This window comes from Neovison vison, chromosome 13, assembly GCF_020171115.1.
Source record: "Neovison vison isolate M4711 chromosome 13, ASM_NN_V1, whole genome shotgun sequence".
Taxonomy (NCBI): Eukaryota; Metazoa; Chordata; class Mammalia; order Carnivora; family Mustelidae; genus Neogale; species Neogale vison.
In genome coordinates this window covers 10,651,318-10,679,042 of record NC_058103.1, presented here as the reverse complement: position 1 = coordinate 10,679,042, position 27,725 = coordinate 10,651,318, and the positions used below count along the sequence as shown (strand labels likewise).

Below are 27,725 nucleotides of genomic sequence, written 5' to 3'. Positions count from 1 at the left end.
CTGTTCTCACACGGCGCAAAATGGGGGCAGCAGCTGTGGCTCAGTGAGCAGCTGGTGGGGGGAGGGGGAGTGGGATGGGCAGGCCCTACAGCTTCTCCTGGCAGTTGGTGGAAACATTTTCCTGCATTAAAATGGTTTCCATGACAACCGTTGTCCTGGTTTCTTAGTATTTGGTATCTGACATGCACTGAAGATCACCTCTCTCCCATGGGGCTAATGTGTATGGGTGGATTAGCGGAGAGCGGGTTCTCGTTTTGTGGAATATCCAGATACTCAGGAACTTCTGCCTTTGTGCTCGAGATGCCAAAGAAACCACAGGACTCACCAAAGCTTTACATCTTCAGGTCAAAGAACAGAACAGCCAAGGATGCTACCCTTAGCTTTAAAACTAACTCTCCTTAACATAGGACTTGCCCTGCAAAAAAATAAGAGCATCTGCTGTTAATGGACGAGGGCTGCATGTCAACAGACATCAGTGGGTCTGTCTGGCCTGTAACCAGTAGCCTCAGGCCTCTCATGACTCAGGTACTGCTAAGGTTCCTGAAGGCTGCTCAAACTGCCACTGGATCATCTGGATAATGGTGAGTCCCCTACCACCACAGCTCCACCAGCTGTCACCCAAGAAATGATCTCACAGACTAGGATCGTTTTCTACTGCATTGTCCTCCCTGGGTCACTGGTGACCCTGGGGAGACATTTCCTTGACAACACTGCTGTCCTTTGAAGACTGAAGCAGTTTTCTGAACATGCCCACAAGGAAATACCCACGGTTTTAATCACAGGCCTGACACTTGGCCGCTCTGTGATCTGAGCCAAGTCTAAATCACTCAGTGTCAACCTTCTCAACTACAAAAAGGTATTAGGACTTGTATCTCAGAGGCCTGTTAGAAACCAAATGATGAAACAGATGAAAATGCCTAACAGTGCGTGGTACTTCATCAGCGCTCAAGGACACCTGACTCTGTCCAACTGTAGTTACCCAGAGGGGCTGAGGGAACACTACTGCCATCCTGCCAACCTTGCCAACCATGAAGTCAAGGGGATATGTGTTTAGAAATCCAGACTTAGCTGTGAAGAAATGTATGCTTCTCCAGCAATTGTGGCTACTCACCTAGACTTACCCAGAGAAATCTGGGTTGGGGGAGGAGGCAGATGGGTCTCACCAAGAGGTCACTTATTCCCTCAGCACAATTTACATCATGCCCTGACCTAAGCCCAAGGGCTACAAGGGCTAATAAAGCAGCCTATGCTGTCAAGGAGCTTAGCAGACAATACAGTCTGCCAAGTGCTACAGCAAGGGTAAGCACAACTACTATGGCCACTGTGCCCTCCCAGAGGCTTGGCGACCTAGGGAATATGCTCAAGGATCAGGAAAAAGGCAAGCAAGCAGAGGGGAAAGCTTGTATAAAGGCTCAGGACAAGAGAAAGAGCACATGGGACTGTGGAAAACCACCACTTCAGGACACAGAGGAGGGGAAGGGAGACAAGGCTGCAGAAACTGGCTAGCACCAGATCCCAAGTGCCTCACAATGCCAGACTCTGCACACTGTTACTGGCTTCCCCACAGACAGCTCTGATGTTAAGGAAGCCGGTGTTCTCTTGAACCCAAGGACGGCAACCTCTTCCCTACCCACCCAGCAGCGGGGCTCAGACAAGAGAATGTGAATGGCAGAGAGCTAAAGAGCTTTTAGTGGAGTGGAGTGCCGTGGAGAAAAGCAGAGCACAGGCAAAGACCCAAAGCTCCATCCCCACTATCCAATGGGATGAGATGTACCCTACGTGCAACCCCTGTGCAACCTGCCACCAGAGGATAGGACAGCTATATCTGGCTAAAAACTCTGGATAACACACTGCTTCTATTTTTAATTAACAAAAACAAGCTGAACATACAAGAAGCCTACACACACTGGAATACAGAAAGATATAAGCTGCTGCGCAGAATTCTTTCTCCAAAACACAAATGTGCATGAGGTCTCTCTCGCAATGGGGGCTGGTATGGAAGAGGATTTTTGTAACCGGGGTTGACAGTGGCATGAAAGGCAAAGTGGGAAGATTATCCACAAAACCAGAGAAGAGAAAGAATATGCAGTCACTGACAGACTGACCTGGAGGGCAGTTAATCTAGTTAATCTGCACTTGTACTTGGCTGAGGTTGTTCCTGCTGCTGCTCTTTTGGCGGCGGCTTCTTCTTCTTCTTCTTCTTCTGTTTGGCGAGGCAGCTCAAAGCAGACTCACCATTTCTTGGGGTAGCCATGAGCGTGGGCAGCTTGCCAGACTGAGTTGGATACTTTGTTTTCAGGTCCTCTTTGAACAAGGGCTGGGAGAGTAAATGGCGCAGCTCCTTCTTCAGGACTTTCATCTGCTTTTGTCTCCTACGCTCTTCTTGTTGGTCAGTTTTTCTTCCTTAAGACACAATACAGAACAGACCATATTCGCTATAATTTGTGGAAACTTTTTGTTTCCCTTGATGGATACTTGCGATGGAAAATGTTCTGGAACTCTTGAGGAATCAAGGTTCAAAAGTTCTCTAGAGAAGCTAGTATTGGCTAACTTCTAACATAGCTGGGGAGGGATACTCAGGGCCATTATGTCCTTCATTCCTCAAAAAAAAAGCCTCTAACACAGGAATGACCTCCCATTTTACTCAAGGGCACTTGCTGACGGTCACAGAGCTAACTAACTAGCTGTTAGTTAGTTAGTTAGTTGCTGTCAAACAGATTAGAATCCAAGGCTCCTGACTGGAAGATCGGTTTTCTTCTTATGACCCACCAACTGCTACTTGCTAGTTGGGGTATGTGACTTGACAGGTACAAAGACCCCGGGAGACTGTGAACACCATCTGGTAGCCCAGCTCTCCTATCCCTCCCCACCAGCACTGTGACTGCACCTGTAGAGGTGGGCACAGCCAAAGGGCCCCAAGCCAACCGGTCCTCAGGGAGCAGAGCTCAAGCCCCAAGCTTGAGCTATCAGGGGGAACAGCTCATCGTCACCACACCCACTGGTCTGGTTCCCAGCTTCCATACTAAGCAGACAGCTTGTCAGCTTCTGAATTTGTTGGCTTTGGCACTGAGATGCCAACACCTTAGGTGGGCTGCCCACCTGTGGGATGGAAAGAATACTGGATCCACTCTGGTATCAGTTCAAGATCTGGTTCCACCACTTTTTAGATTCAAGAGCCTTCCTCGAGCAGGGACCACAGTGATTCATCCCTGAATCCCTAGGCTCTTGCCCAGGTTCAGAGTCAGGTCTCAGTAAAGGCCTGGTAATGGAGCTATTTCCCTGCACAAACAGTTTCTCTTCCATGAACCTCTTGTTTCCATATGTAAAAGAATGATAATTCCTGCTCTGTTCATGTCATGAGACCATAGAAGTCAGATGAGATGATGACTGGTGTAGTAGAAACAATAATGATCATAAATAATAACTTAAAATGTATCAAATCCTTCCATTTGCCAGGTACTGATAAGGCACTTTATATACATCAATTCAAGCCATCTTTTGCAATAACCCCATGAGGCAGGAACATTATGATCTGCATCTTATACATGACAGCCTAGGTATAAAAGCGAGATTAAGGAGCTTGACCTCATCACACAGCCAGTTAAGTGGATGGACCAGCACTGGCCACACAGCCTACCCCTGATGTCACTACCTTTCCACATGAGGGAAGCAGCTGAAGCTCCTGACAAATAAGACAGAGGCAACAAAGGTCAAAGATGGTAGCCTCATCTGAGAGTAAGGCCTGTCGCAAAGGAAAAGGCTTCCTGCTGATTTTAACAGGACCTATGGTAGTGGCGAAGTTCCAATAGGATAAAAGTTGAAAGGAAAAAACAAATGAAAAATGCTGAATGTATTCTTCAAGTCCCGGAATCCAGCCCACTCACCCTTATACATCTCTTCTTCCAGCTCAATCTCAAGGGCAGCTGCTGCCTGTTCAATCCAAGAGTTGTGCAGACAAGCCTGGAAGTTCCGATATTCGGCCTTCTCAATCTGTCGAGCTAAATGGATTCGTTCCTGGGGGAAGGGCATAGAGTATTCATTTGACAGTGCTCAGGCCTCGGAATAAAAGCAGTGAGAGCAACCATTACATGAGCGTATACAAACGAAATCACAAGAGCCAGCTTTCCAAATGATAAACCTGAAGAGCCCCACCTGTGGGAAGCCCACCTCGGTTGGACGCCAATTTACAGGTGTCCGAAGAGAACTCTTCCCTAGACACCACAGATAGCTACCATAGCCGAGTTGGGACCCTGACACACCCCAACAGCCCCAAGTTAGAGCCACACTGTGACTGATCACAGGGACCACAAACTCACAGAACCACCTTCCTTCTCCTTCCATGTTGTCCTTGCCAAAAACATTTCAACTCTCCTGCTCAAGGGTGCTGGGGTCAGACCGCAATGAACGGAAACACGGGTAAAATGGATGAGATACTGTAGTGTGGGGGAAAGGAGCCATGACAAGCGAAGAGTACCTACCAACACTCCTTACTAACGGGAATTCTCTGTCCTCTCCATCCTTCCAAGCTCCTCTCTCATCATATTTTCCCGCATGGCTAATACTCCTTTCCAGTCAGAGGAGCCAGGAGTCCTTGACCTGTTCCATGCTTCTGCTCCCTCATTTCCTGGAATTCCATCTCCTTTCCACCTCTCCATATGCAGGAGGCTTGGAGGAAACCTTGCCTCCTACCAATAGAAGCATAATCCCCACCAGTCCCATGGTGCTCTGTTTGTACCTGAAATTCAGCATGGGCTCAGCCTCCCTCACAAGCCAGTGGACCTCTCTGGAGGAAAACCCACCTGGCTTTGGTACCCGACACATGGTGGCCCACAGTCGGCAGCAGCTACTCACTGAATGCTTGCTGAGTTAAAACAAAACCCCAACGGTAGAATTACTGCCATTTGCTTCAGGGATGTGACAAAGCTTTAGTATCTGCCTCAGCAGACAAGCTGACCTTACTTCCCTACAACCACTGATGTCCAGGCAGCCACAATGTCCTTGTCCAGTGGAGGGAGATGGTGGTACTGGAGGCTCCAGGGGTAGGCAGTGAAGAAAGGGCTCAAGAGGAAATTCCTCGTGTTTCTGACCACTCACCTGTCTCCCTTCTACCACCTACAGTGCCCCCATTCCCTCCATTTTTTTTTCTCCCTCCCCAACCACTTTTTTTTAAAACAAATCCCCCTATTTAGCTGTTGGCAGAACCCTTAATTTCCAAGGGTCCTACTGCCAGAACCTCACAGCAGGTCTGAAGGCACAGCATGATCCCTTCCCTCATGAGTACTAGATTTTTAACTTTTCCTTTTACCTTGACCGCGTCCATGTACTTTGTCTGCACAGGAAACAGTGGGATGTCCTCATCTTTCTTGAGGGTTTTGTAAATCTTCTTAAAGTTGATCACATCCTCAGGCCCAATCAGCATCAGGCTGAGGCCTTCATTGGTGGCACGAGCCGTTCGACCACTGCGGTGGACATAGATCTCTGAGGTGCGAGGGACCTGCCAGAGTAACCAGGACATCAACGCACGGTTATCACCCAACAGTATTCTTCCCCTCAGGACCAGCTTCCCTGAGTTAGGCAGCTAGAAACCTCTCTAACACTGTGGACAGATCCAGCCCTTTTCCCTCAGTCCTAATTCTTCAGCCCATTCACTGTGCAGCATCTGCCCTCCCGTGCCCTCTGCCCTAGTTTCAGGTGTCCGAAGAACACTGTTCAGAAGAATAGTGACAATCACTTATTTCATCTCTAGTCTTTCCCATTCTGCTTGACCCAGCCCGGAAGCTGCCACTCCAACCTTCGTGAGTCAAAGCTCTGACTGTAATTCCCACTCTAACTAAAGCAACTCCACTGATTCTCATTAACTCAACATGAATGACTGAGCATGGTAATTACAACGAACATTTACTGAGTGATTACAATGGGCCAGGCAATTCCAAGCACTCTACGTGTACTATCCCACTTTTTCCTCCCAAATATTTGTAACACGAAGTGCTTTCATGATTATCCACATTATGGACAAGGAAACGGACATACAAGAGATGTTAAGCAATTCCCCCTAGGTTGAGGAACTAAATAGCGGAGCCAAGATCTGACCTGAAGCAGTCCAGCTGCAAAGACCACGCTAATCCCTAGGCTCCACTGCTTCTACTCTAAGATATGCTGGATATATTATGCACGGGTGCGACAATCCCTCCCTCCCCTGCACCCGCGGCACATGCCAACCAAGAACAGTCTTTTCCACTGAGCCCAGGTGAACACAACCACTTCCAACACAGCTCTAAGCACTTAACTGTTCATAATGGTGCTAGAAATGCGGTCTATTGGCCATTTTTCACTTTCTTCTCCCCACATAATCCCCCACTGCAGCCAACTGCCCACTTCCACATTCCCTCCTCCTTCCCTTCCAACTCTAAATGCCCAGATCCTCCCCATCCTTAAATGCAAAGCATCTTTTAGAAAGCCCTTTCCAACCTCCCAAACTAGAAGTTACCACTCTCTCCCATTATATTTTGCAACTTCCTAACATCTTCTGCCTTAAATGATGGCTGTGGTCATCTCATCTCCTTTAGTTGGTCTGATACTTCTCAGGGGCTAAGACTGTATTTTGTTCATGTGGATATCTCCCACGAAGACTGGTCCGGCCTCTTCCCCAAAAAGAGGAGGAAGAAAGATTTGCTAACTGAACTGGTACCCTGGAAGATTTTTTTGAAGATTGATTTATTGGAGAGAGAGAGTGTGCTTGGGGGGTGGGGTAGAGGGAGAGAATCCTCAAGCAGACTCCCCACTGAGCTCAGGGCCCCACACTGGGCTTGACCTCATGACCCAAAAGATCATGACCTGAGCCAAAACCAAGAATTGGATGTCCAACTGACTGAGCTGCCCGGGCAGCGCCCTTACACCCTGAAAGATTTTTAAAGCATGAGAGATTAGAAAGATGAAATAATAACACTGTGCTAGGGGTTTCATCAGCAGGAGTTCATTTAATTCTCACAGTAACCCCAAGGGTTAGGCAGCATCATCACTCCCAGTTTACAATGACACTGAAACCAGAGATAATAAGTAATGGGCCCAAAGCTAGCAAGTAACTCTGAAGCAGACCACAAGCATCTGAACCCTGCGAGGGTGGCTCCGAAGCCTAAGCTCCTAAGCACTACTGTACGCTAGAACTTATCAGGGGCATGCACTAATATTAATGTCAGCATCAACAGCAGCTAACATTCAGTAAGTGCTCAGGGTATACCCTGGCTCTTTCTAAACTCTTCAGAAATAACTTACTCTACCTTAATAAAAACTTAACAAAGTAGATACGGTGTTAACTTCCATTTAACAAAAACACTGAGGCAGAAAGAGACTAAACAGCTTGCTCAAGGTTACACAGCTGCGATTTAAGCCCAGGCAGGTCCTAACCACAACACTCTTCTACTTCTCTACACCATGGCAACCAGTTTACATGCTACTATGCCCATTCCATGGAAGAAAATAAGACTCTAACCTGCAACATCCATTAGTTTTTCCAAATCAAAGACAGAGGAGCTAAGTGATAATCAGAAGTGCTAAGAGGTTTTCTGAGAATAAACCTCATGAATGTTCCAAATGTGGCAGCAGCCAGTCAGTCACCAGATGCCAGTGGTACTCTGCGGCATGAGGCCTTGGGACTAATAATTCTTCTCCCTCCCAGTCCTCCCTACCCAAACATTTGCTTGAAAAATCCCCCATTCGATGCAACAAATTCCCTAATGCCCCTACCTGGTAATGGATGACATGCTGGACTTTAGGAATATCCAGGCCCCGAGCTGCGACATCTGTTGCCAGGAGGACACAACTGTGGTAGAGAGACGAAGGTCATTAATAATAACTAACAGCTATCATTAATCAGATTCTTACCACCTCTTGAGTATGCCAGATGAAGCAACTGAGGCTCAGAGAGATTAACTTCCCAAGGCACAAACATGTCTATTCACTTGTGGAGCCAGGATCCAAAGCTGGGTCTCACTGGCCACAGTCAACCAGCCACCCTCTGCCAGTAATAAAAGACCACCACCAGTAAATTAAGCGAGGCCATACGTATTCTACATCAGTGACCTCATTTTCTATCACCCTCCCACTCACTTCCCTCCAGTCACAGACATCCTCGCTTTCTTTCCAATTTGTCAAACATGCTCTGGCCTCTAAGCTTCTGCACTTGCTACACCACAGGCCCTACAAGGCTTCCTCAGACATTCATGTTTCCTTGCTTTGTCCACACTCTGCTGTAACCCCTGCCTCTCAGGGAAACCTCCCTGACCCCGCTTTTGCACAACTCCCTGCACAACTTCACTCCTCAGCACTCAGCACCACTTGACAAACTACATTACTTGCTTTTCAATTTATGATCTCCCTCCACTGGAACGTAAACCCTGTAACAGCAAGGACTTTGCATTACTCACCGTTCTATTACCTACAATGGCTCCTGGTTTCCAGTAAACACTCATAAATTTCTTAATGTATGTGTAGTTCAAGAAAAGTCAAAAGCACCTGATCTGTGTCTTAAAAACTTGAGATTCTGGGCTCTTCAGAATCCCTGCTCCCTGTAGTTCTGAGGTAGGGCTGAAGAATGATGCAAATGCAAGTTTGTAAAATATTCAACTACTGCTCTAAGTCAAAAGCAGTAACTTTTTCTATAAAGGGCCAGACCATAAATTATTTTGGGCTTTGCAGGTGGTAAGTTTCTGTTGAAACTACTCAACTCTGCTACTGCAAAAGTAGCCACAGACAATACATAAATGGGTCTTACTGTCTTCCAATAAAACTACTTGATTTAGCCGATGGGCCATAGTTTCCCATCTCCTGAATGAATAAAATGTAGAGGCCATTTGCAGGCAAACAGACTTGAGGAATGCAATGTAGAAAGAAAGGGCCCACAGCTACCACCTGGCTGAATATAGACAGACCCATAAGGGAACCCACCTCAAAATACCCACAGGCCCTAATTGACCAATAGGCTACTTACAACTAGGCAGTTACCAAAAAAGGGAGAATTCCGTACATGGCCATAATTCCTCATCTTCCCCCTTTAGAAAGAGCCCCATGCACTGCCTCACTGCAGAAAGCCTCTCCTCTGCTGTCCTGCTTGCCCACTCCCTTGTGGTATATTCAATAAACTTCCATCTCCTTTGTTCTGCCTCAGGTGAATTCTTTCAATGCCAGCGCCTTGGCTTCTACCGGATTGTTGCCCCACATTTGGGGTCCCCCATCCAATTAGACAAACACCGCCATTTAGACACCATATAAACCACTAACTTCTACCTAGCACTATTCCAAGGGAGGTAAACCAGACATTTGTTCAGAAATTAATCACTCTGTAATTGTGATTACAAAACACAGGGCAAAAGTCAATCTACATTTGACCTCAATTTTTCCATATCCTGACAATATGCACACTGGTGAGCATCACTGTGCCCAAAAGGAGATGCACAGTGGCAGCATAGTAGGACAAAGCAAGAGCTCTGGGTCTGACTGGTCTGAGGCCGAGGGCGCTCTGTCATTTTCAGGCTAAGAAATCTTGGGCAAGCTGATTAGCTTTTCTAGATCTTACTCTTATGAAATGAGAATAATGACAATATATGCTACATGGTATTAAAACATTTAGCAAGTACCTACTGTGGGCTAAACATTTGTTCTAAATGCTTTATATGTATAAATTCCCTTAATCTTCCTAACTAACCCTCTTAATCAGCTTCTACAATCATTCTATTACACTAATTATGAGCAAAATGGAACACACTGATGTAATTTGGCCAGCTAGAAGTGGCACAGCCAAGGTCTTAATCTCAAGCAGTCTGGTTCCAGTCTGTGTTCTTAATAATAAATCTATTCTGTTTCCTCTCAAAGATGCTAGAACTGAATGAACGTGATAACGTATCTAAAATGTCAACATGATACTTACTCTATTGTTAACATGTATTATTGTCACCGTTACTCATTATTAAGAGAGTTTCTGTTGGGCATTATCAGCAACCAAATGCCTGCTCATGATGTGCAAAAAAGGGCTACCATCTACTGATAAGGCCTCCATGTCAGAAGGCAGCTTCCCATCATCTCCCCATCCTGGCAACCTTGATCTAATGACTAGAAACTGGGCTCTGGGTACAGGCCTGACTTACTCTTCCAGACGGGCAAACTGCTCCAGGTTTCTGAGCCTCTGCTTCTGGTGCATGCAGGCATGCAGGGTCAGTGGCATGATATCCAGGACTTTGAGGAGCCCAGAGAGGCGTTTGATACAGGAGATACTGTTGGCAAACACTAAGGTGCGGCCTGGATACTGCATCAGGAAGTAATACAGATATAAGTCTTTCTCATCCGTCTCACAATGAATCTTGGTCTCTGTCAGTGTCTCCACTGTGGCCTCATTTCTGGTCAGGTCAATGACTTTGGGCTTGCCCCTCATGCCAATCTTCTGCACGAGGAGGTCAAGTTTGGCAGTTTTGTCAATTTTCTTTATATGCTTCTTATGAAGGATTCGAGCAGGAGCTTGATGTACCAGGGTCAGTGTGGCAGAAAAAATAAGCGTCTGTCTCTTTGGGTTGTACTGGGAGTCACTGAGCATCTCTAGCAGCTGAGAGAGTTCAGCAAAGTGGCCTTTCTCAACCATCCGATCAGCCTCATCGACCACCAGGCACCTGCAGATGCAGAGAGACCCACATAACCTGAGGAGTCATTTCCACAGCACACTTGACTACCAGCTCCACCCCCAACATACAAAGACATACACACATCACCACCACCAGGACTCCATCCCCTCATGCCCAGCTTTCTAGAGGCCAAAGTCCAGCTGGTACCACACCATGGCACTTAGTGACAGGGAGAAGGTAGTGCGTACGCTACGTTGCTACCTCAGGCCCACAACAGAAAAGGGAGTGAAAGGGAAAGGGGAAGTACTGTCACTTACCTGAGCTGCCTAAGGTTGCTCATATGAGGGTGCTTTTCTTTAATTAGCTCCCACAGCCGGCCCGGAGTGGCAACCACAATCTCTGGCTGGCGGTTTAGCATCCTCTGCTGTTTCTGCGCTGACATTCCACCAACCAAAATAGCAGTTTTAATTCCTACGACACACAGAATATAAAAGACCCTGTTATCCAGTTTGGCTGTGTATTTTCTGCCACGACTAGGACAGGCATCCCCAGATTGGCAAAGGCAATCAATCACCAGGACAGCTCCCCTTTGTGGGGGTGGGGGAGAGTGGAATGCTAAAAAAGTGGGCCTAGGCTGATTCTCTGCACTACTCCTAGATCTGGGCCTTGCCTACTTCCCCAACCTCATTTCTTCTTACTCCTTCCCCTTTATCAACAGAAGAGATGGATTTGAACCCAGGCATGTTTACCCAAAGTTCCAGGAAAACTAAGCAATACTGCACCAGAGTGCTGGGAATGAGCTCACTCTGCAGCTGTGACAACACCTCCCTAGAAGGCCCTGCCCATCCCCTTCAATGAGAATTAAGATGAACCTCCTCTAATGCCTAATGTCTGTTCCGTTCTCTGATGGAGAACAGATTCTCAAGGTATCCAATGTAGAAAGAAAACACAGGATCATGTCAGCAAAGTGCTTAGCAAAACGCCCGGCATACAGCAGAAGCTTGGTAAGTAACTGTTGCTTTTATTATAAAGACAAAATTCTCATTGTGCAGCCCTTCCCGAAAGGAATTCCCTGAGAGAGTAAGTTCTAGTACCCCAAGGCAGAGGTTGGCATACACTTTCTTAAAGGTCAATAGTAAGCATTTTGGCCTTGTGAGCTAAATCTATCACAACTACTAACTTTACTTCATTCTACCTTGGTAGTGCAAAAGCAGCCACAGACACTATGTTATTAACAAATGGGTGAGGCTACACTTTATTTACAAAAAGAAGTACTTTGCCAACCCCTGCCTTAAGCATCCACCATATCCAATAAACTAACTTCCTATGCATCTCAAGTGGTATCAGCTATGCACCATCCTTGGGAGAACTGAGAAAGTGTTAACTCAAACAATTTTCTGTAAGACTTAATTCTCTGGCAGGTGAGAGAGATTTCCCCTAGAGGGCAGGAGCCATAGCTTGTTCACTTTTGCCACCCCAGGTTCTAAGATCCTCTCAGAAGTATTTATTAAATGCAATTAAACCTCACCTGTAAACTTGGCCAAAGCATCAATGTGTTGCTTGACCTGGACAGCAAGCTCCCTAGTGGGAGTCAGAACCAGCCCAAGCAGAGGGCGCTTTGGATGTGCTTTACAGGTGGCAATTTTGCCATCCAACTCTTGCTTCAACCTTCCAGTCTCCTCTTCATCAAGCTTTTCCTCTTTGTCTTCATCCTGTTTGGGGATGGCCTTCTCCCTGACCAGAGAAGAAGGTCCTTCACCAGCATCACCATCACAAAAGGGCAGCACCTGGTCAGGGACAGTAGCTCCAGACTTGACCTTGCTGGGTGGTGCTGTAGCCTTCACTCCAGCTTCACTGGGCAGGACTTCGCCCTGATCTCCAATCTCATCAGGCGGAACTCCAGACTCAGTTGTCGCCTCAGTTCTAGTCTCACCAGGTACTGCTCCTGTGTCACTTGGAGCCGGAGCAGGCTTCTTCTTCATCTGCCACTGGAGCACCGCATGGATCATTGGAATGGCAAAGGCAAGAGTTTTTCCACTTCCTTAGAAGTAAAACAAAAAACAAAAACAGTGTGAATCAATAAATATGTATACTTTCTGTTTGGGCTTCTTTCTTTACCCAGAATAAGGGGCCCTTATTCTGGGTAAAGAATATAAAGAATATAGCCAAGTGCTACCCCAAACAACCCAAAGCTCCTAAACTCTTTAAGAGCTTGAGAAAAAGTCTAGCAGACAAGCACTGAGGCCTGATGTCACCAATATGAACTACACACAAAATCCAAGCTCTGAAACTCTAGAAATAGACAAGTTTTGTGTGTTTTGTCATTGCTGTAACATACACTACCACATTAGTATAGGTAACGGAAATCTCTAATTTCCTAGGTGGAGAAGATGGGAGTAGAGGATAATTTTCTTAGTTTTTAAGAAAACCTAAAATTAGCACAATTTTATCTATGCTTGAACATTTTCAAACTGATCTTTGAATGCATATGAAGTCCAAATTCACATCTTCTGGGCGGTTAATACAAACAAACAAAACAGTTCAAGTTGAGAATTTATAGTAGTTCCAAAGTTACGTCCTCAACAAAAGCAAGTAAGTGATCTCTGGAGGAAGAAACCTTTATCATAGGCCTCAAAGAATTCTCACAAAGGGCACCTGGGTGGCTCAGTCTGTTGAGCATCTTGACTCTTGGTTTTGGCCTGGTTCATGGGATTGAGCCCCAAGTCAGCACAGGGTCCGCTCAAGGGATCTTCTCTCTCCCTCTCCCCCTGCTTCTTCCCCAATTTGATCTCTTGCTCGCTCTCAAATAAAAACTTCTTTTTTTAAAACCTATTAAGAAGAAGAATTCTCACAAATAATCTTCAAAGGAAAATGAGATCTCAGTTCAAAAAAAAAAAAAAGCCCACAAAAAAATAAGCATAAGGAAAAAAAGAAATCAAAACAGACCCTTAACACTTTAGATAAAACAGTACTTTTTATCAAAAACCATCAAAGCTAGAAGACAGTATTATATCTTCATTTGAAGACCTGAAAAAAAAAAAAAAAGACAACCTTCAACTGTCTACTTAGCAAAAATTCCTTTCAAAACAAATGCAAAATAAAGACATTTAGGCACCCAAAAGCTGAATAATTTATCCATCAGCAAACCTGAACTACAAGAAGTACTAAAGGAGTCTTCCATGCAAAAGATGCTACCGGATGAAATTGTGGATCTGCACAAATAAAGACTACCAGAAACAGTCATGGTAACATGGGTAAATATGAAAGATTTTTCTTAAACTTATTATTTAAGTTTAAACTAAAAATTATTAAACATAAAAATGTATTTTGGATTTTAAAAAATTTATTATTAACATACAATGTATTATTTGTTTCAGGGGTACAGCTGTGATTCATCAGTCTTAAAAATTCACAGCAATCACCATAGCACATACCTTCTCCAATGTCCATCACCCAGCCTCTTTATCCTTCCTGCCCACCTCCTCTCCAGCAACCCTCAGTTTGTATCCTGAGATGGGAGTCTCTTGTGGTTTGTCTCCCTCTCTGGTTTCATCCTGCTTCATTTTTTCCTCTCTTCCCCTATGGTCCTCTGCCTTCCCAAAGTCCACATATTAGTGAGGTCATATGGTAACCTTCTTTCTCTGATTGACTTATTTTGCTTAGCATAACACCCTCTAGTTCCATCCACATCATTACAAATGGCAAGATACCTGTTTTTTGATGGCTGCCTAATGGTCCACTGAATCTTCTTTATCTATTCATCTGTGGATGGACATCTAGGCTCTTTCCATAGTTTGGTTATTGTGGACATTGCTGCTATAAACACTGGGGTGCACTGGGTGCAGATGCCCCTTTGGACCAATACCTATCTTTGGGGTAAATACCCAGTAGTGCAATTGCTGGGTCATAGGGTAGCTCTGTTTTCAACTTTTTGAGGAACCTCCGTACTGTTTTCCAGAGTGGCTGCACCAGTGTGCATTCCCACCAACATCTGTCGTTTCCTGACGTCTTGATTTTAGTCATTCTGACTGCTGTGAGGTGGTATCTCACTGTGGTTTTGATTTGTATTTTCCTAATGCTGAGTGATGTTGAGAACTTTTTCAAGTGTCTGTTGGCCATATGGATGTCTTCTTTGCAGAAATGTCTGTTCGTGTCTTCTGCCCACTTTTTTAAAAAAGATTTTTTTATTGGACAGAGAGAGAGTGAGAGGGGGAACCCAAGCAAGGGGAGTGGGATAGGGAGAAGCTGGCCTCCAGCTGAGCAGGGAGCCTGATGAGGGCCGCAATTCCAGGACCCTGGCATCGTGACCTGACCTGAAGGCAGATACTTAATGACTGACCCACCCAGGCATCCCATTCTGCCCATTTCTTGATTGGATTATTATTTTTTTGGGGGGGTATTGATTATCATAAGTTCTTTACAGATTTTGGATACTAGACCTTTATCTGATATGTCACTTGCAAATATCTTCTTCCATTCTGTCGGTTGTCTTTTGGTTTTGTTTCCTTTGCTGTTTAAGTTTTTTATCTTGATGAAGTCCCAGTTCATGTTGCCTTTGCTTCCCTTGCCTTTGGCAATGTGTCTAGGAAGAAGTTGCTGTTACTGAAGTCGAAGGGGTTGCTGCTTGTATTCTCAAGGATTTTGATGGATTCCTGTCTCACATTGAGGTCTTTTGTCCATTTTGAGTCTATTTGTATATGTGCTATAAGGAAATGGTCTAGTTTCATTCTTCTGCATGTGGCTGTCCAAGTTTCCCAACACCATTTGTTGAAGAAACTCTTTTTACCATAGGACATTTCTTCCTGCTTTGTCGAAGATTAGCTGACCATAGAGTTGAGGGTCCATTTCTGGGCTCTCTATTCTGTTCCACTGATCTGTGTGTCTGCTTTTGTGTCAGTGCCATACTGTTTTGATGATTACAGCTTTTTAATGGAGCTTGAAGGCCGAAACTGTGATGTCACCAGCTTTGCTTTTCTTTTTCAACATTCCTCTGGCTATTCAGGTCTTTTCTAGTTCCACACAAATTATAGGATTATTTGTTCCATTTCTGTGAAAAAAAGCTGATGGTATTTTGATAGGGATTACATTAAATGTGTAGCTTGCTCTAGATTTTCACAACATTTGTTGTAGATTTTCACAATATTTGTTCAACCAGTCCATGAGCATGGAATGTTTTTCCATTTCTCTGTGTCTTCCTCCATTTCTATCATGAGTATTCTATAGTTTTCTGAGTACAGATTCTTTGCCTCTTTGGTTAGATTTATTCCTAGGTATCTTACAGTTTTGGGTGCAACTGTAAATGGGATCGACTCCTCAATTTCTCTTTCTTCTGTCTTGCTGTTGGTGTATAGAAATGCAACTGTTTTCTGTGCACTGATTTTATATCCTGACACTTGACTGAATTCCTATAGGAGTTCTAGCAGTTTTGGGACAAAGTCTTTGGGTTTTCCACATAAAGTATCGTATCACCTGCAAAGAGTGAGAGCTTGACTTCTTCTTTGCTGATGTGGATGCCTTTTATTTCTTTTTGTCTGATTGCTGAACCTAGGACTTCTGGTACTATGATGAATAGCAGTGTTGACAGTGGACATCCCTGCAGTATTCCTGACCCCAGGGAAAAGCTCTCAGTTTTTTCCCATTGAGGATGATATCTGCTGTGGGCTTTTCATAGATGGCTTTTATGATATTGAGGTATGTGCCCTCTATCCCTAAACTATTAGGAGTTTTAATCAAGAGAGGATGTTGTACTTTGTCAAATGTGTATTTTGGGTTTCTAACACATATAAAGTGTAAAACAAAAAGCACAATGTAAAGGAGAAAAGGAAATACAGTCTTGTAAGATTCTTGTACTATATAAAAACAATATATTATTACTCGAAGATAGATTATATCACATTAAAGATATATACTATGAACCCAAAAGCAACCAAAAAAGATTTAGGTATATAAATGTAACAACAGTTACAACTAATAAGATCAATAAAGGATATAAAATGCCATCACAAAAAATAATCAGTCTAAAAGAAGTTGAAAGGAGAAAGAGTATAGCAAATAACAAAATAACAGATTACAACTTAACCATTATCAATAACCACATTAAATGTGTATGACCTCAACAAATAAAAGACAGACTGTCACAATGATTAAACACCAAGACCCAACACATGCTCTCTACAAGAATGCCATTTTTTACCCTTAAAAGTCTGTTTAAAATAAAGTATATGATAAAGGATACAGATGGAAAGCCAGATGAAGAGGTACATAAAGCAAGGTTTGGAAGGGTTCCAAAGGCTTCTGTCCCTGTGGAACGGGGGGTATACCACCCTCCCAGCACAAGGATGGGTTCACCAACTGAGAAGCTCCAAGAAACCCACCTAAAATGCATGTTAACCTTTTAACCTATTCATGTTCAAAGTACAAGTATGAGGGGCATCTAGCTGGCTCAGTTGACAGAGCATGTGACTTTTGATCTTGGGGTTGTAAATTTGAGCCCCATGCTGGGTGTAAAAATTACTTAAAAATAATCTTAAAAAAATAAGTATGCAAAACACACCATGCTAATATTAATCAAAATAAAGCTAAAAAAGATACATTAGTATCAGATTGAGAAGATTTTAGAAAAAAGAGTACTTTGGGGATAAAGAAGGCCATTTCATAATGAAAGGAATAAATTCATTTAGAGAATGTAACAGTCCTAAACATTTATATACCTAAATATAACAGAGCTTCAAAACACATAGAATAAAATCTTATGGAATTGCAAAGTAACCTATCAATCAAGAAAAAAATAAGTGACACAAATACTTCTAATACATTGAAGCAATTAAATCTGTAAGTTAAAACCCACCCTACAAAGCAAAGTGTATCCAAGCACAGATGAAATCTACCAAATATTTAAGGAAGAAAAAAATACCAATTCTATACAAACTCTTTCAGAAAACTGAAGAGAATACTTCAAAGTCATTCCAAGGCCTGCATTACTCTCATTCCAAAAACCAAAGACATTACTAGAAAACTACAAACCACTATCCCATAAATAGAAATTCAAAAATTATCAACAAAACTTTAATAAATCAAATCCAATATATAAATGGAATAATAGCACTGTAACCAAATTTGGTTTATCCCAGGAATGTAAGTTTAGTTTAGTATTTCAGAATCAGTGTAATTCACCATAATCAACAGATGCTAAATGAAAAACCTTAATAAATGCATAAAAAGCATTTCAGAAACCACCATTTCTGATAAAAATGTTCAGCAAACTAGGAACTGAAGAGAATTTCCTCAATCTGATAAAGGCCCAACTATGAAAAACCTAGACCTAACATCATACTTAATGATGAAAAACAGTATTGTCCCCCAAAGATCGGGAACAAAATAATGGTGTCCACTCTACCACTTCAATTCAAAATTGTATTGGAGGTTTTACTGCAATAAGGGACGCCTGGGTGGCTCGGTTGGTTGGGCAGCTGCCTTCGGCTCAGGTCATGATCCTGGCGTCCTGGGATCGAGTCCCGCATCGGGCTCCTTGCTCAGCAGGGAGCCTGCTTCTCTCTCTGCCTGCCTGTGCTCGCTCTCTCCCTCTCTCTCTGATAAATAAATAAAATCTTTAAAAAAAAAAAAAAAGATAAAAATAAACAAGAAGCATGTGGACTGGATGATAACTATATAAAACCTGATACAATCTTTAAGAAACTACTTCATGGGAGTGTGTGGGGGATGGGGGGCATATGGATGGTTCAGTCAGTTAAGCATCTGACTCTCGATTTTGGTGTGGGTCATGATTTCAGGGCTGTGAGATCAAGACCTGTGTCGGGCTCTACGCTCAGTGGAGAGTGGGCCTGGAATTCTCTCTCTCCTTCTGCCCCTCCCCCTGTGTGCACTCTTTCTCTCTCTCTCTAAAATAAATGAATAAAAATCTTAGAACAAACAAGCAAAAAAATGACTTGATGGTACCAAGTTGCAGGCCGCAAAGTCAATGTACAAGTCTTCATATTTCTATTTTTATTTAGCAACAATCTGAACTAGAAAAATTTAAGTTGCCATTTACAGTAGCATCAAAAATACGAAATATTTAAGGATAAATCTAATAACAAATGTGTATACAGTATAAACTACAAAACACTGCTAAAAAAATTAAAGACCTAAAAAAAGGGAGATATACTACAATCATGGGAAGATTCTGTATTATCCAGATGTCATCTGTCCTCAGTTTGCTTTATAATCAAAGCAGTCTCAATCCAAATACTATCTGGCTTTTTGTAGAAACTGACAAGTTGATTTTAAAATTCAAATGGAAACATAAAGGACCTAGAATAGCCAAAATTCAAATGGAAACATAAAGGACCTAGAATACCCAAAATAACTTTTTTTTCCCCCAAAGATTTTATTTATTTAACAGAGAGAGATCACAAGTAGGCAGAGAGGCAGGCAGAGAGAGAGAGGAAGGGAAGCAGGCTCTCTGCGGAGCAGAGAGCCCAATGCGGGACTTGATCCTAGGACACCAAGATCATGACCTGGGCTGAAAGCAGAGGCTTAACCCACTGAGCCACCCAGGCACAAAGTAACTTTACAAAGAACAAAGAGGACTTACTCTACCTGATTTTAAATTTATTCTAAAGGTGCAATATCGATGCCTGGGTGGCTCAGTGGGTTAAGCCTCTGTCTTCAGCTCGGGTCATGATCCCAGGGTCCTGGGATCGAGCCCCACATCGGGCTCTCTGCTCAGCAGGGAGTCTGCTTCCTTCTCTCTCTCTCTGCCTGCCTCTCTTCCTACTTGTGATCTTTGTCTGTCAAATAAATAAATAAAATCTTTAAAAAAATAAAGCTGCAATATCCAAGACAGTGAAGTTTTGATATAAAAAGACAAGTAGATCAAAGAGGAAAAAAAAAGACTCCAGAAACAGAACCACACCTATATAGTCACTGATTTTCAAAAAAGATGCAAAGGCACGGAGGGGTGGGAGGTTGGGGTACCAGGTGGTGGGTATTATAGAGGGCACGGCTTGCATGGAGCACTGGGTGTGGTGAAAAAATAATGAATACTGTTTTTCTGAAAATAAATAAATTGGAAAAAAAAAAGATGCAAAGGCAATTCAGTGGAGAAAGGACAGTTTTGTGCTGTTGTTGTTTTGTTTTGTTTTTTTTTAACAAACAGTGCTGGATGTCTGTATGCATAAAAAGGAACTCTGATCCACACTTCTCACTGTAAACAAAAGTAAGCCCAATAAAGATCAAAGACTGAAACATACAACCTAAAACTAGTAACACTTCTAGAAGAAAACAATGGAGAAAATCTTTGTGATCTTGGGCTAGGCAAAGGATTTGTAGATAAGCACACCTGCACAAAGGACTGTGATAATTTGAACTTCATCAAAATAAAGAACTTCTGATTTTTTGAAAGACTGTCAAGAAAATGAAAAGACAAGCCACAGACTGGGAGGAAAAAAATCATAAACCATGTATCTGATAAAGGGGATATACCTAGAATATATAATGAATTTAGTAATAGGAAAATAACAACCCAATTAAAAAATGGGCAAGAGGACTGAAAAGACACCACCAAATAATACAGAAATAGGCACTTGAAAAGATGCTCAATGAGTCATTAGGGAGATATCAATTAAAACCACAAGGAAACCATGCTAAAAGTTTAAAAGTCTAAAATAAAACTGAAGGGGCGCCTGGATGCTCAGTGGGTTAAAGCCTCTGCCTTCAGCTCAGGTCATGATCCCACCGTCCTGGGATGGAGCCCAGCATAGGGCTCTCTGCTCAGCAGGGAGCCTGCTTCCCTCCCCCCACCCCCTCCCCCTGCCTGCCTCTCTGCCTACTTAGGATCTCGGTCTGTCAAATATATGAATAAAAAAATAAAAAATAAACAAACAAATAAATAAGTAAAATAAAATGAAGACTGAACATACCAACTATCAGCAGGGACAGAGACCCATTCAAACTCTAACTGTGTGGGTATGTAAAATGCTATAATCACTTTAGGAAACTCCTAAAAAATTACATTTACCTTAAGACTTAGCTATTCCACAGGTATTTACCCAAAAGAAACTGAGGCATATACCCATACAAAGACTAACACAACAATATTTACAGTACTTTTTGTTTTTAAATTTTATCTATTTATTTATTTGGAAGGGAGACAGGGTGGGAGAGAAAGATTGGTGGAGAGAGGGAGGGAGAGAGACAAAGAGGTCCTGGGCAACAATGTGCACAGGCACCAGGGAGGGAGAAGTAAAGGGAGAGAGAAGCCTTTTTTTTTTTTTTTTTAATATTCTATTTATTTATTGATTTGACAGAGAGGGAGAACAAGCAGGGGGAGCAGCAGAGGGAGCAGGAGAAGCAGGCCCTCTGCTAAGCAGGGAGCCAATGCGGGGCTCGATCCCAGAACCCCAGGATCATGATTTGAGCCAAAGGCAGATCCCTCAACCAACTGAGCCACCCAGGTGCCCCAAGGGAGAGAGAATCTTAAGCAGACTCCATGCTGAGTGCAGAGTCTGACAGGAGGATAATCTCAGGGCACGGAGATTATGACCTGAGCTAAAATCAAGAGTTAGAGGCTTAACCAACAGAGCCAGGAGCTGTTCCTATGAACAGTTTTATTTGTATAGCCAAAAACTATAAAGAACAAAAATATCCATCAACAGATGAATAAACAAACTGTATTATATCCATACACTGGAATATTAACTATCAATAAAAAGGAATGAACTACTGGTACTTGCAGTAACATGGTTGAATCTCAAAGCATGCTGGGTGAAAGAGCCAAACACCCAACCCCTCTCAAAAGTACCTACCTAGTGTATAATTCCGTTATATAAAATGCTGGAAAATGAAAATTAATCCAAAGTAATAGAAAGCATATCAGAAGTTGCCTTGGGGATGAACAAGGAGCAGGACCCAAGAGAGACTTCAAAAGGGGCTCAAAGCATCTTTTGGGGCTGATGGAAATATTCATTATCTGTATGGGAGTGGCAGCTTGTCCCCTGCCCCAAAGTCTTTGTGAGTCTTGGATCTGCAGATTCACAGCATTCCACTGGGATAGCCTGAAAGGAGCAGTGGCATGAATCCAAATGTCAGGTTCTAGCCACAGTGGCTCATACAACCTTGGCTCTGTTTCCAGAAACCCACTTCCAGGCCTCTGCACAAACCAAAGCAATGAAGCAGAATGCTTAATAGCACACAGACCTAGTCTAGAATCCAGGCACTACCACTTTTCAGCTGCTGTTTTAGGGATACTGTTGTCTGTGAGGCTGTGTTTCCTCATGAGTAAGATAATAATAATAATAATGCAACCTATTTCAGAGTGATTTTGAGGACTGAGTTCATCAATATGATGTACTTAATACAGCGCATGACAGATTTTAAATGCGAAGAAAATGTTCTAACTTACTATTATTACTTCCACTCCCGAGGCTTCCTTACTCTTCCATCTACGTGATTCTTCTACAGGATCTCACCTGTATTTTCCTGATCACCCTTTCTAGAAACCCAAGGCACATAGTGTCTAGATCGTCTACTTCTATCTCATATAATCTAACAGTCACGAGCCATGTATGGATGGCTATCAAGCACTTCAAATGTGGTTACTCTAAATTGATGTGCTGCAAATTCAAAACACATGTCAGATTTTGAAAACTTAGTATAAAAATAAGAATGTAAAATATCTCAATAATTTTAATTAAATATTGAAATTTTTATAAACTGATTAAATACAGCGTTAAAATTAACTTTTACCTATTCTTCTTACCTTTTTAAAATATGGCTCCTAGAAAATTTAAAATCCTTACATGGCTCACATTATATACATATTTCTACTGGTTACTGCTGGTCTAGTTGGATTTTAGTACGAGGCAGTACAAGCTCCTCACTCCAATCAGTAACTTAAACTACTGAGGTCAAGTCAACCTGGCATTATTTCACAAAGTCTTAAGATGGCCCAGGGAATGAGAGAACTTTAAATAATGCCTAGTCCCAAGAGTCACCTCATGCCAACATCTTCCTACAAAATCCACCTAATGGTTACCTACCACACACTCAAACCCTTCCAATAATGATAAACTCAGCAATTCCCAAAGCAGCCCTTTTATCTTTGGACAACTCCTGAGAATTAGTGAAGATGTACCTCTTTAGAGGGTTCATCTTAGTCCTACTTTACCCCTCTGAGTCATTTAGGAAGGCTCAAGAACAGCAAAAAACTACCATTTGCAAATCACTTGCAATGTACTGTGTAAACTTTACTGTAGCATTTACATTTAACCCATAAAGAAGGGGAAAAAACAGTAGTAAGCACTGATGTTTTCTTCATTTTATAACAGCACCTATGGGTGTCAGTGAGATAAAGCGACCTGTCCAGGGTACCAATCATCAAGTAGCAGATCTCAACTCAGAGCTGGATGACTTCTAAACACCTTCATTCAACAATGCATTTGTGGTTTGGTTCCCAAATTCCCCTCTTCCCAAGCCATCCAACCTGTTAGCAGCCACAAGGTCAACCCAAAAGCAATCTTACCCCGGCCAGCTAAGGACGCCCTTACCTGTCTCAGCAGCCCCAAGGATGTCCAGTTTGTCACGGATGGCAGGTGCCAATGTGAGAGCTTGGATTGGTGTGGGTGCAGAGAAGCCCAGAAAGCTGAGTGCTCGGAGAACTGGCTTGGGTACAAATAGATCTTTCCATGCTGTTACATCTGCCTTCTGGTCATGCATTTCAGGCACCCATGTCTTTGCTTTCTTGGGCACTTTTGGAGTACTACCCTGGGAAGGCTCCAATTTTTTTTTCCCTTTCTTTTTTTTCTTTTTTGGAACAGTCTGGGTTGAGCTTTCTGATACCATCTCCTCTACCTGTGGATCAGGACAAACTGTGCCATCTCCCTGAGGCTCTGGTTCAGCATCTTTGACTTCAAACTCTTCCTGGGCACTGATTCCTTCAGTTTCCATGTCTTTATTCTTCTTCAACTTCATCCTTTTCTTTGAGGAGCTGGACTCTCCTTCTTCCTTTCCTGAAACACTTTGTGCCTTTCTCTTCTTGGGCTCCTCCTTTGAGAAGAGGCTGGAGGAATTCTTGGCAGGGGAGACCAACTGGTAATCTGTCAGTTCCTCAAAGCACACCAAGTCATCCATCTGTCCATCTGCAAACATATTTGGGTCAATCTCCACCTGCTTCCATTTTCCCACAACTTTGATTCCCTTTGTCTGAAATCTGCCAAAGCTTGGTGCCTTTGGCTTTGATTTTGTCTCCTTCAACTTCATGGTTGCTGAAAAGAAAAGGAGAGAAGCGTTCCATTAGGTTGGCAACTGAAGAGCACAAGGTCTGAGGCAACAAATATTTTCTAAGCAGCCTACAGTATCCGGTCCTGCAAAGAAGTGAGGACACAGAGACCCTGAAGATCAAAGAGAAGAAATATACCAACAGAGTAGGCCGCTTGGCCTGGAACAGAGGGTACACGGGGCATGGAAGGGCACAGACACATGAGCTAGATCTGGTTGGGATTCCAGACCCAACACTTACTGCTTGGGTGTCACTGGACAGTGGTGTTTAATCCCCCCTGAACTGCAGTGCTCTCATCTTTTAAACAAGGGAGAGGGTCCCAATAATATCTCAGGCACAAAATGTTTTGTGCAAAGAAATAAAATTATGTAAAGCATGGAGCATGAAGCCTGCCATACACAAGTCATTTTGAAGGCCGAATTAAGAATGCGAAGGGGTGTTGCTGTTGTTGTTTTTTCTTTTTGGTTTGGGGGTGGGGGTTAGGGGGCCAGCTTTACTGCAAGGGCTCAAGCCTTGACCCAAGAAGGCAAACGCCTATCTCACCATTCTGGCCTTGGCCCATCCAGCTTTTTCGTCACATTTTGAGCGATTTAACACACATTTCAACAGAGACGTTTGAGTGGCACTCCATCCGCAGTCTCCCTTTCCAGAAAGACTAGGGAAAATAACAGGTCCCGGAGGGAAGCCCCAAAGTAAAACGTGGTTGTTCAAATGTGGACCGACTCCGCGTCCGTGGCGGACGTCTGAGCCTGTGAACCCCTGTCTCCTCGCCTGTAAATGGGGATGATGAAGGTATCTGTCCCAGGGGGTCGTTACACCGACGCGAAAAGGTGACGCACTTCAGAACCCGCTGGGCATGGCGCCTCACCGGCTCTGCACGTCAGCTCGCAAAGGGGCTTCACCCCCGGCCCCGGCTCCACCACCACGGCAAACCACCCGCTTCCACCGCAGCGCGGGTGGTCAGACACCGGGGGCGAGAGACCCAGAGCCGCGCCTCGCCTGGGGCCTAACGGGCGCTCGACGCTGAGAGGCCGACGCCACCGGGCCTGGACGCCCACAGCAGGGGCCCCCAGCCGTCCTCTCTGGACCGGAGAACTGAGGCCAATGTCCTGCACAGGCCCACCACGCCAGCCCCGGGGGCCGGCCCCAGCCCCGCTCCGGCTCCCGTACTCACCGCATGGAGACGCCGTCACGGCCCCCTCACACGCCGGCCAACCGCCGCGCACACCTCCTCTGAAGTCTCTCAGCTGCAGCGTCGACCGCAGTTCCGGGGCGGGGCTCGCATTCACGCACGCGCGCGCCCCTGAGATAGGAAGTCCCGCCCCCATCTAAACGCCGCCGCGTGATTCGCCGCCGCTGCGGCGGTACTCCTCCGCAGGGCTTAGGGACCGGGTGGAGCTGGTGAACCCGCGGTGCCGCGTTCCCGCTCAGTGCCCGCTGGTGCACCGGAACGCGTTTCCTTCTGTTCTTGGTCTAGTTTTAGTGCGGTGGCTGTCCGCGAATGAAGTACCTACTGGGTGCCTGGGAACCTTGCAAATGTTTTAGCATCTAATTTACAACCCAACCAGCCAGTATCACAGGTGCTGTTTTCGCTGTTTTTTTCATGCCTCACCTATTGCTCACTGATGGGTGAGGTCAGGCTAGATCCACCTTACTCCAAAGCTCACGTTTTCACTGTCAAACTGAACTGGTTCCTTTGTTATATGCAGAGAAATCACCTTCACAGTAGACAGTCGCCTTTTCAATGTGGGCGTCACCACACCACCTGGGAAACCTTTCCCATATGCTGTCTGGCTGGTGACCTTGAGAAGTCCTAAAGCCATTTCTAAAGTTTCGGTCAAGTTAGCTTCCCCACCCTGCTTTGGAGCCAACATGGGACAGAACTTGCCAGTGTGTCCCCAAGGGCCTGGGTGCATAAAACCTGTGCCCAAGTAGTGTCTGAAGAAGTCTGATGACCAGACACTGAAGCTGTCCGGATGGTAGAGTGAGGAGGAAGGGCTGCACGTCCCTACGTGGAAGGACAGGGTTTCTGTCCCCTCTGGCCTAGTTGGAGGATTGCAGCATTAGTCCTGACAGAACCTTGCCTAACAGGGCTGTTTGGTGACAAAAGGGTCCTCGGCAGAAACCTACTAGAAATAGGACCCCTGCAGAGGTACTTAGGGTCGTAATGGGGCATGGTGAAGATTCTCAGTGAAGGTTTCTGAAAAACTGGCAAAAGCATCTGTATTAGGATTCTCCAAACAACAGAGACAACAGGATATGTGTATGCAGAGAGAGAAATTTGTCTTAAGAAATTGGCTCACAAATGATTGTGGAGACTTGACATATCCAAACTTAGATGAGGTAGGCCAGTAGGCTGAAGACTCAGGGAGGAGTCCAAAGGCAGTCAGCTGGTGGACTCCCTTCTTGCTCAGAGGATGTCAGTCTTTGTTTTATTAAAGCCTTCAACTGGTTGAATGGGTCCTCCCCATACTGTGGAAGGTAATCAGCTTTATTCAGAGTCCACAGATTTAAATGTTCATCTCATCCCAAAAAAAACCTTCACAGAAACGTCTAGAATAATGTTTGACCAAATTTCCACGCACAGTGAACACATAAAGTTAACCACCACAGCATTCTAGGAGAGAAAAGAATAGCTTTTGTTTGGATATCCCCCATGTTGGAGGAGACAACTCTGTTGGACAGCCAAGAAAGATTTGCAGACAGCACTAAGTTAAAATAGCTTCTCGCCCCTTTATCTCTGATGGTTTTGTGTAGTTGAAAGCAGCCATATGGAGAGGAAGTAGACGAAAGAGACGTGAAGAGCAGATTACGTCCCCTCTTCCCAACTCTGTGTTTCAGAGCCCGGATCAGACCTAAACTGGGGAAAAGGGGGAAGTTACAAATTTGCATGTGAGATGGAAATTTTGACATCAGATTAAATGGTGTTTTTGTTTACTCACTACTATTTTTCATGAGGGGGTGTTTTCCCCCTAATTATTACAGATGAAATTTTATGTTATTTTATTTTATTTTTTTAAAGATTTTTCTTTTTTTAAGATTTTATTTATTTATTTGACAGAGAGATCACAAGTAGGCAGAGAGGCAGGCAGAGAGAGCGGGAAAGCAGTCTCCCTGCTGAGCAGAGAGCCTGATGCGGGACTCAATTCCAGGACCGTGAGATCATGACCGGAGCCAAAGGCAGAGGTTTAACCCACTGAGCCACCCAGGCGCCCCTACAGATGAAATTTTAAAATGGCATTCTTTCTGAGTCAGTTTTAGTGGAGGCACAAAGATGGGAAAGAAAACAGTAAGAGCTCAGTTTCCTTGCTCTCCAAAGCAGGTTTCTTAGAGAGTATTAGACCTGACAAGGAAATTGTCTCCAAACAAGTTACATGCCACTTAGCTTAATATCTAGTTCTAGGTCTGAAAGGATCAAAATTGAAGAGGCTGAGAGAGCATTTCCTTGCAGAACTTACAACTTGTGGCTGAGGTTAAATAAAGTATAATTTGGACTTAAAATAATTTATTTCAGCAAGCATCTCCTTCTTCAGGATTCCCAGAGTGTCCTCTATGGAGTATAGCACTTTCTGCTCTGCATTATACTGGGAGATTTACTTTCTTGTCTTAGTTCTCCTAGATTACAAGTTCCTCAAAGAATTGCCCTCAGATTTATGGGGGTATTCCCTAACATGCTTAGTCAGTGTCTAGATGATGTAGTGAGTCATAAGTGTTTGTTGAATGAATGAATGAGAAAGCCATTGACCTTAGCCTGAGGGTTGATACCTCTGCCCATTTGTGTAGTTGAACCTGGCACCAGAAGTGATGACAAAGGCTGACTTTGTCCTATGGCATCTGTTCCT

At 44.0% G+C, this 27,725-nt stretch overlaps 1 protein-coding gene across 1 annotated transcript; it reads right to left on the bottom strand.

The window, feature by feature from the left end:
* Window positions 1-1,843: 1,843 nt before the first annotated feature.
* On the bottom strand, window positions 1,844-25,165 carry DDX24 (DEAD-box helicase 24). The gene is made up of 9 exons (XM_044231329.1): window positions 25,058-25,165; window positions 23,153-23,869; window positions 12,136-12,648; window positions 10,925-11,078; window positions 10,140-10,655; window positions 7,744-7,819; window positions 5,306-5,494; window positions 3,885-4,014; window positions 1,844-2,403 (listed from the first exon to the last, which is right to left on the bottom strand). Exons 2-9 carry the CDS (start codon window positions 23,862-23,864, stop codon window positions 2,126-2,128), a joined length of 2,568 nt encoding a protein of 855 aa, XP_044087264.1. The 5' UTR covers window positions 23,865-23,869; window positions 25,058-25,165; the 3' UTR covers window positions 1,844-2,125.
* Between the last annotated feature and the right edge of the window lie 2,560 nt (window positions 25,166-27,725).

Excerpts from the sequence above, each read along its gene's own strand:
- DDX24 (XM_044231329.1), bottom strand. The coding sequence starts at position 23,864 with ATGAAGTTGAAGGAGACAAAATCAAAGCCAAAGGCACCAAGCTTTGGC. Across the intron at positions 7,820-10,139 it reads CAGTTTGCCCGTCTGGAAGA|TTGTGTCCTCCTGGCAACAG; the intron begins GTAAGTCAGGCC and ends TCTCTACCACAG. Across the intron at positions 4,015-5,305 it reads AGTACATGGACGCGGTCAAG|GAACGAATCCATTTAGCTCG; the intron begins GTAAAAGGAAAA and ends CCCTTCCCCCAG.